General features: G+C 33.8%; 1 protein-coding gene across 1 annotated transcript; it reads left to right on the top strand.

Moving 5' to 3' along the window:
- The first annotated feature begins 5,721 nt into the window (after positions 1 to 5,721).
- LOC124309582 (microsomal glutathione S-transferase 1-like) lies at positions 5,722 to 9,039 on the top strand. The gene is made up of 2 exons (XM_046773316.1): positions 5,722 to 5,938; positions 7,350 to 9,039. Exons 1-2 carry the CDS (start codon positions 5,822 to 5,824, stop codon positions 7,680 to 7,682), a joined length of 450 nt encoding a protein of 149 aa, XP_046629272.1. The 5' UTR covers positions 5,722 to 5,821; the 3' UTR covers positions 7,683 to 9,039.
- The last annotated feature ends 842 nt before the right edge of the window (positions 9,040 to 9,881 follow it).

Below are 9,881 nucleotides of genomic sequence, written 5' to 3'. Positions count from 1 at the left end.
GCGATTTGCGTTAATAATAACGAACACGAATAAAACAATTTTCTTTCTGTATGATAGAAATAAATCTGCCCAAATTCGAATAACGCAATCTAAAATATCGATAATTCTAGAAAAAAATAATTATAATTGAAACCTTAAAATTCATTAAACCTCGATACATTTTATTCGGTTCTGATGTTTTTGGGCCTATTTTGTTTACCATCGAGATCTCCAGCCACAACCTAGACGAAAATTTACATGATCACAAATTGTTAATATCTGAGCTTATGTTAATTGAATTTGTTGAAATTTATATTTATTATACAATAGGGATGTTGTGTTTTCGATGTTTATCATTAGTGGTGGATATAAAGTTGCTGAGATATTTATAAACGGCTTATTTTCTTTCCTAATCTCTGATTCGAACGGTGGGAAGCATTTATCCTTAAAGGGGAGCTTATGCTGTAAATGTACCAAAACGTAATGTCCGTAGAAGCTTGCCAATTTTTTTCAGAACGATGTTCAACCAACCAAATAACATACATCATAGCCCAAGAAAAAGAAATTGTAGTTTGGTCGATTGACCAAGATTGAGAAAAAATTACATATCAAATACCTGATACGCTTAATTTTCAGAACAGTTCACTGGATATATATTTATACTCCGAATTTTAGCCAAAAGCATCGAGAATTGTAGAATTTATTCACCTTGAGTAGGTAAAATTAAGGAAAAAATAAATCTAACAAATGAAATATGCAAGGAAACCGTAATTAAATGTATTTTCCTAATCTAATTTCCTAAAGTCTAATTTAGAGCGTAATCTAATAACCGTCGAATCAGCGATAGTGTTAGTCTCGCTATCACTTACATCAATTTCAGTTTTCAATCGTTTACGGATTAGACGGCGGTAATAATTAGATTTTTTCCCTCGAACATTATTTGGCTTCTTCAAGTTTTCACAACAAATAATTAACTGAATAATGAAAAAGAATTATCTACTCCATAACCTCCATAAATATGGAAAAATATAAACGACGCTTATACGTGTTAAGAAAGAATAAAGATTGTTGTAGTGTTAGGACTTATCTTTATAAATTTTGTCTGACTTACGAGAATTAACAAGTATTGCAATCGACTCGTATGGTGAGTGCAGTTTTTCCCAATTTCCACTTGCATGAACATATTTTGAAAAAATTGCACCCGTCCAAAGTGAACAAGTTCTGCAATTTTCAATGTATTAATTAGCCGAAATTTGTTGTATAAATTCCGTGCGCCATACTGAACAATGAACAATATCAGATTTTCGATACCTAATTTTTGAAAATAATCATTTATTAATTTATAAAACGTTATGACTGAAATTCACTGTAATTTATTACATGATAAATATAATGACCTATATAAATCACATTATCAATGACAAAAGCACGAATCATCAGACATACTATATCCAAAATCGTATAAAAATTATACAGTTCAAACTTTCAAAGTTCACCGCATGATTTTCGATGTGGTGTGGTGGAAATTGATAGTGTGGATTTAAAAATATTTTATTTAATTCACAAGATAAATTATGTAATAAATTACACATGAATTTCGGTGATAATATTTTATAATTTAACACATCATCATTTTCAGTACGAAGGACAGTATTAATGAAAAATTAGACAAGCATCTTCTTACACCCTTACTTCTCAAATGTACTTTCATACCGTAAGCCCTCACCCTGAACTGCAAGTGAACAGCGTTTTATTCCTCTTTTCTCGGTCAAGTCTGGGATCCTATAGCGGAAATTTCACCTCCTTACATAGGATATGAACAATATGCATCACTCAGCCTCTCAAATGAAGAGAGAATCTCGGGAGAGTATTGGAATATTTTTGAGTGCCCGGCTTTCGAGTGACAGATAACTGCACTGCAAGACTCTTTGAAGATTTAGACCGTTCACAATCAGACCGAAGCCTACTTGACCTGAAGAAATTCGGAATCGATCTGCCATACGTGCTGGAGTAGCGTCGGATTAGTTTTACGAAACTAGAGAGTAAAAAAAAAACCTGCTTTAAAACGAACTTACATTATTAATTAATGTTTTCGTTAAAACAATAAATTGTGAGTAATAATTAGGAGAACGAAAAATGAATCTCGAGGATGGAAATGTGTATAAACAAAAGAAATGATCGAGTTGAACAAATGAGATTGTTTACATGATTTAAATATAAATGAACTGACAATAACAACAAAATTTTTCATCAAGCACCAATTTTCATTTTCATTTATCGTTAATGAAATTTGTTCGTATCAAACAATTAGCAAACTTAGAAATTCGGACTCGAATGAACTTAATTTACTTCCCTTTTCATTGTACTCCCAATTACCTACCTTGAAGTTTCACATATTTTATGAGATCACTTTACCACAGCACAATATTGTGTAATGCCGATGTATAGAAATAAAACTAAATACCTAAAAATTAAGAAAATCGGTGTTTAATGATCTGAAAAAATGAATCAACAAAATTTTATTACCGCTTACTTTGTACAGTCCGCTAATTCCTAGTCGCTATGAACGCACGTCCAACGATCGATTCTTCACACAAGAGAGGAAAATAATTTATAGAAACAGGAAACGGTTCAAAGTATAAGGACTCCATAAGCAAGCAACTACAGCATCGCTTTAAATCGAATTGTGTTAAAAAGTTAGTATGAAAGGAATTCGTGGAGGAAATTTTCCTCATCTTGAAACAGGATTCGTAAACTTTGTGAAAATTTTATCAGCAGTTTATTCGGGCTTCCTGGAAATCTCGTCACAATTTTTTCAGGAATTACTTATCGTAGCGTTTATGCAATTTACATGACTAAAAATTATTCGTATTTTTGTCAGCGGTTCTTCCGAAGTTATTTACAGACTGGCCCACTTCGCGATACATTGTAATTTGTCAACCTAACAATAAGCGCAGTTGTTCAGTGGGAGGAGAACGAATGAATACAAGAATCGGAAATACCTTTCAATATAAAAATCTCTGCAATTCAATTCAGATGAGCTCCGGAAAGGTTTTCAGTTACACAAAAAAGTTGTAAGGCTTTTGTAGCAGTGTACGGTAAAAGGATGGTCATTTCCATTAATATTGAGGGCAATCTGTTCGTTTTGAATTGAATGTGGTTGTCAATTTGTACAGCCAAAGGAGAAGAACGATAACCGATAAGAAAACGAACCCTCTCCATTACCAATTGTGTCGCATTTCTTTGCCAGTTTAAGTTCGTGTCGTCGATTATGCTGAACCTAAATCTCAGGAACAACGACGCATAGATTGAAACAAATTTTAGTCTTTCCGAAATGTTTCATTACATTTACAGTAAAATATATAAAGATTATCTAACTGAAATAACACTATACGTATTAAAATATTACTAATTGAAACTAGTTATTGATAAACAATAATTAATCTCTTGGTGATATTTAATGAGAATGCCAGGGAAATAAATATTAAAATTATTTGAAGGAAACATTTGTTAGAAAAAAACAACGATTTGATGAATGTAAAAAAAATTCACTCGCTATTTATAAATGTAAGATGTTTTTTCAGTCGCCTTGGCTGAAATAATTCAATTAAAAAAATCCACGCCTAAAATGTCTAGCAATGAAATATTATTTCAATAATTATCGATAGCGAGATTCTTATCTTCTTCTTATAGGAGAAACCTGTGAGTTGATACTCACGTCTTCGAAATCAAATCAAAAAGAAGTCTTTGCTTCAACAAACAAGCAATTTCTCTGAAACTTCTTAGAAAGAAATTAACAAGAATAAAATTGAAACCTAGTAAGAAATAAAACTTGAGAAAAACAAATTCACGTAATTACTCTATCCACTACAACACAAGATACTTCCGAACTTTAATAACGTTTCAAGATCACAACAAACTCCAATTAAATTGCAAATATTGTGTTCAATAATCTTATGTCTATTTGATCAAAATCATTTCGGCAAACTGTTACTTTCCGAGAAAATCTGTTTCAATGAAAAAATATTGTAAGAATATTACGAATGAGATTCTACAACATGTTATAAAACTACAGCTCAATTTCTCCTGAGGAATACAGTAAATTTTCAAACCGCAATATTGGGCCAATTTCAATGTAATCACATCGCATCTGGATCGTAAATGAATTAACTACATTTAATCACCCCAGATTAATTTTTCCAAACCTAACCACTCAGTTCCCTGGTCTATTTTTCTACAATAACAACTGAATATCCTTAATTCGGACTCTCGATTTTACAATTTTTCTTTTAATTGAGGAGAGATTTGCTCTCGTCAAATTCACCTCGATTACCTTTTATTTCATGTTGTGATCGAGAATGGTTCGAATTCCACATAGCTCGAATTTCAAATTTATGTAACGCGGATACGAATTTCCCTGAAGATTACAAGTGTCGAATTTAATGAAATACAAATCTTGCACTTTTGAAATGATTAAATTGATGAGGAGTCTAAATACGTATCGTAAAAAAGACCCTAAATGAAAATGTGAGGGTGAGCAATGCTTTACTTTACCGCCGTTGAGACCGCCTAAAAAGATAAAAGACGTGACCAATAAACATGTCGTTAAAAATCTCGTGAAAAAAATAATCCAAATCCGGATTTTGCAAAGCGGTCGCAAAACTAAGAGGAAAAGAAAAAAAAAAGAAGAACAATCGTAAGAATTAGCTCGGTACTTTTCGTCATTTTCCTATAATTATGTACCACGTTAGTAGTTGAGAATTATTTTCTACTTTCGTACGAAGATGCCAGTTGTGTAAAATTTTTGAAGCTGATCTGTTGGAATAGTTTTAAGCTCCTATTTTACTATTTGCAATCTTTTGATTCGGCAGCTAATTTTTGTAAAAATCAAGCAGAATGTCGGTAATTTTTTGAATCCATTGAAGATTATTTACTCACCGTTTTCCTGTTTCCGGAGAAATAAAAGAACAAGGGAGCTTATCGTAACCATGTTTTGAGGTCAAGACTATCCTCTTCGACAATTTTCAAATGGACATCGCATGTTTGATACATTTTTTTTCCGGTAATATTTCGAACACTCGTCGACTTAGAACTGATAAGATTTTCTATTCGATCAGCCGAGGAGTTCTCAACTTGTTTAAATAGCAATTTAAACAAAGTATCAACGAATAATGTTTTCTGAGCTCAAAATTTTCTTCGACAAAATTAGCAAGACATTATTTCTTCCATACCTTTTGAATTATAATTCTAAATATCATAACGAGAAACAGAACCATACAATGAAATATTATTCATTACATTGACCAACATGACGAATATTTGCTCATTTGTGCAAATTAAATCGACCACAAGTCTTACTATTCGACGCGAATCACTTATTCTCCCTGTCTTGAATTTCTTTATCCAACAATACTACACGTTTTCACAACGATTATAATCCACACAACAGCGATCTGCATTACCGGCGTCAACGCAGTGACTCCTCTAAAAAAATTTACCCAACGTCTGATCAAGTGTAAACCTAACGCGATTTGTGATTTATCAAACGCAAAGAATACAGTGAGCAACTAAGGTAGACTTTACATCACATCTACAGTCGGTAATGTTGCCACTAGAGTGAATGAAGATTTTTCCGCGTCGCATGCATAGTTGGTAATATTGCCACCAGAGTGAGTGACTATCGGTACTGATTTGTAGCGTCATCTTACACGAAATATGCATGTAGCAGGGTATTATCAACTTGATAATATTTTACAAACATCACGCATGACTCGTCAACTTTGTCGACTAGTTTGAAATACCATTTCATACCAGTGAGCTGTGTGATCTAAACAACGACAAAATGTCTCTGAACGTAAATCCCGAAATTGTATCAATTTTTAGTTTTTGGGGCGGTATCTTGGCTCTGAAAATTTTGGCCATGTCATTACTTACTGCACGTCAACGATTCCGAAAACAGGTGAGTTCGAATTTTATTTACCGGGTCACTCTAATCATAGGACAGGCTAAGGCTAACACCTCTTATTTCTGAGTCCGAAAACCGGTTTCGTGTTCTCTCCTCGTTCGCTTGCTTTTGTTTTTTCTTCTTTCTCGGATCGCGTACAAAACGGAGAATCACGTTACTCGAAACAATTTATAGAAAAAAATAAGAATATTAAAATGTACGAGGTGACCGCAAATTATCAGTCACTATGGGAATTCTTGTCGGGAAAAGTCTGTAATCAAACTAATTCCCCCATTCTGTTCCCCTATCGAGACCTTGAGATACCGTTTATTTTTGAAATGTTTCACCATTTTTTTTTTTGTCCCAGTCTCGATAATATTGTTGTGTAAGACGGATTATATAACGATTAATTCGTGTTAAGTACTGTTCATATCTTACATGGACTGACCAGTGAATTTCAAAATTATAAAAAAATAGACCTTGGATAATATTGTGTTTTATTTCGAGTCAAACGATTCCTTTACAATGCAGAGCAAAATTATGTATTATATATATTGGAAAAAACGTCATTCACTGCAGTATAATATATTGAATTGGTGAAATTCTCTTCACTTCTTTGTATCTTGAAAAAAAAAATTCAGTTGGAACTAATCAAGAATTACAAATATATATCTGTGTTATCTACAATTTCTCATTTGACTTTTGCACTTTTCTCCCAATCAACCGACGTTAATCATCACTATCAAATCTGAATCGCAAAACATCCCACAGACATCCCACAAAATCCCTCTTGCATATAAAAAGTTCTTAAACCATTAAACTTCAACTATGAAGACCTCGTTGTTAAGAACACCATGGAAATCGCATTATTCTACTACTTTCTTCTATTAAAAAATCATGTATTTTCTCTGATTCTAATAAAACGCAGCTCATTTTGTTAGAAATTAGGAAGAAATACATTGTTCTTGTCCACAATTTTATCTCACAGACAATTTGTGAAGAATTTATTAACGACTTAAATTAGATATTGTTTATTGGAATTGAACAAGGTACCTATATGTATAATGGATTTTTCTGTGAAACAGTAACGGAATAGTGTTATTTCTGTGACGCTGTTCGATGCGATGTTTACAGATCATCTTCGTCGTCAGTGTCTTCAACAAATTTTCTTATATCATGGGAACTTATTTAGTTAGATCTCACTAGATAGGTTCAAAGGTACTTTCACAATCTTTTGTCTTATCACGTTTGTGAGACAACACATTTTTGAACCAACTGCACGTCCCACAACATCAGCAAACTTTCTTGAATTACAAAAACTGCTAGGAAATTTTTGTTCCAAAGTCTGAAAGTAAAGAGAAAATTACAGTGTAAATAGCTTGGCGCTATACGCTGCTTTGCTAAATAAAAACGAAACTAATTGCAGGTCTTCGCAAATCCGGAGGACACATCACTCGCAAGTAAAAAATCAAAGGTCGTCTTTGACGACCCAGATGTCGAACGAGTCCGCAGAGCACACTTGAACGACCTTGAAAATGTTGTGCCATGGTTCATCGTCACTTCGCTTTGGATAGGAACTGATCCATCAACATGGCTGGCCAGTTTGTTGATCCGAACTTTCGTCATCACGAGGATAATCCACACTATCGTCTACGCAATCGTACCGTTTCCACAACCTGCAAGAGGCCTCAGTTTTGGCGTAGGATTTTTGACCACCGGCTACATGGCGGTTTCAACAATACTGCACTACTCATCTTAAAGAAAAAAATTTTTAACTTCCCTACACGAAGGGAAAGGATTATTTCAGTCAAGTGATATTCGTTTGATTCAACGAAATGATATAACGCAGCGAACGCAATACTTACTTAGTTCAACGAAATACTTGTGTCAACATACTACAGAAGTGAATCGAACCTTTGAACGATTATGCTGACTGTCAATTTATTCAAGATAACACGGGGCAAGTTCTTTGCGATAATGCGACCTCTTTATCAAGAAAATCCGTAATTGGTACGATTGAAAATTTGAGTGAATGCACCGTAATTGTTTTCTTTCAAAAATACGACATTTTTGTATCGTTTTGCATTGACTGAACCTTACTGTTATCCAAGTGCACATAATGTGTTTTCCGAAATGATATCGTTTATAATTCCGTCGACTACCAAGCTTGTGGGACTTAGACCCGAAAACTTATTGTTATAAACATACCAAGTATGAAATGAACAAGTGTCAACAGCCTTTGTTTATTTACAGTCATCATCAATTTCGGTGATTTTAAACTCGTCATTATACTTCATTTCTTTGCCGGAAGTTTAGTGGTAAATTTACCTATCCCGATCTGTATCTGATTTCGTACCCGACTACTCGATTTTATAATCATCTCTAAAGCTACTTCCGTGGCGAGAAGGTTCACCGCCTAGTGGCCGTTTATGGTACTAGTATACTGATGCTTACGTCGAATATATACTCTACTTTTTTCAAAGCATGTAGCGTTTCTTTTACTTTGTAAACAAGTAATGCTACTAATTTAACCAGTTATGCCAAACAAGCTCCGATTAGATCAACAAATTATGGAACTCGATCGATGTAAATTTTTCGTAGGCTAGATTCATGTACTTATTTTATTTGAAGTACCCAATTGTTTCTGTCAACGAGCATACGACTTGGAGAAACAATATACATAAGCGTTAAATGAAATAACATTTAGTTGACTCAATTTCGGAAACACATGAAACTGAGTGAGGTTCACTCGAATCAATTACTTCGATCGTGACAGGAAAGACTTTCGTTGAATCAAGGAATTAGCTTGACTAAATCATTTTGCCAAACTAACTAAATAGAAAATGTCGAATTGAAATCATCATATTTGGAACAAACAAGGGATACCAGATTGAAGTGAATGCACTCCAACAAAATCTATTTTGCCTGTTCAAGAATTCCTTTCCCTCTATGTACGGACTTACAGAACTGAGTGCAATTTCCCTAGGATTTTGCTTCTGCTATCGGTTTGAAAGTGGGTAAATCGCACTCAATACGTAACAATGATATGAATTCCAGCTACCTTTGTAATACATGCTGTTATTAATAATAAAATCGGTGGCGAGATTAATGCATCATTTGTTTAGCATATTTGTGCAGATAATTGCATGATTTTACACTAACCTACGCACTTGATGTAACGCCAAGTGAAGGCACGGAAAAATTAAACCACTCAAAAAGATCATTAGAAGATGCAGTTGGTCAGAAATCACGTCTCATTAAAACCTTCCAATTTTTTTTTCTAATTATCGTAGTCTTTCGTTGATGTAAAAATTATAAAATAATAATAAAAAATAGCTGCAGTCTGTATTGTGACACTCTGGCGACATGAACTTTGTACAAAAATTATGGTCGTTGGGCGCCAATTGCTTTCTGCAATAACACTTAAGTACGAAGCGGAAATACAGAAGCGGAGAGTGACAAGATCCTACTCCGGACGTTTGGACTGTATATATACCACGAGCTATGAATAGATCTCGAGTTAGATAAATGATCGTAGGCAAGAAATTGACCAGACAAGACAGACAATTTGTATGTGATGAAAAATCAAGGTGTTTATTCAAACAATCAACGGGATAAGAGGAATACATATGATGGGTTTGGAGTAAGAATGTTGGTTGTTTAAAAGTTAGCACAATTTTAAGTGTATTTCGGATGGGTGAGTATTTAGGATAATTCCACTTCCGCTAGTGGATAAGTGAACATGTAAGTATAATACTGAACCTCTAATATTGGAAAATTGTACACAGGAACAGATTGGTAATTGATAATAAAACCTCCGCTATCGGATGGTTAGAGAATAAATAATGCTTCCGCTTTCGGTTTGTTCCTGTTTATCGTTATGATGACCTACAGACGAATGATAACTTTGTAATTGAAATTACAAAGGTAACAAGATGTCTAACTCTTGAGTAAATGT

Source organism: Neodiprion virginianus, chromosome 7 (assembly GCF_021901495.1).
Source record: "Neodiprion virginianus isolate iyNeoVirg1 chromosome 7, iyNeoVirg1.1, whole genome shotgun sequence".
In the NCBI taxonomy this organism is placed as follows: Eukaryota; Metazoa; Arthropoda; class Insecta; order Hymenoptera; family Diprionidae; genus Neodiprion; species Neodiprion virginianus.
The sequence above is the reverse complement of the archived record's forward strand: the minus strand, read 5'-3'. Positions and strand labels throughout refer to the sequence as shown.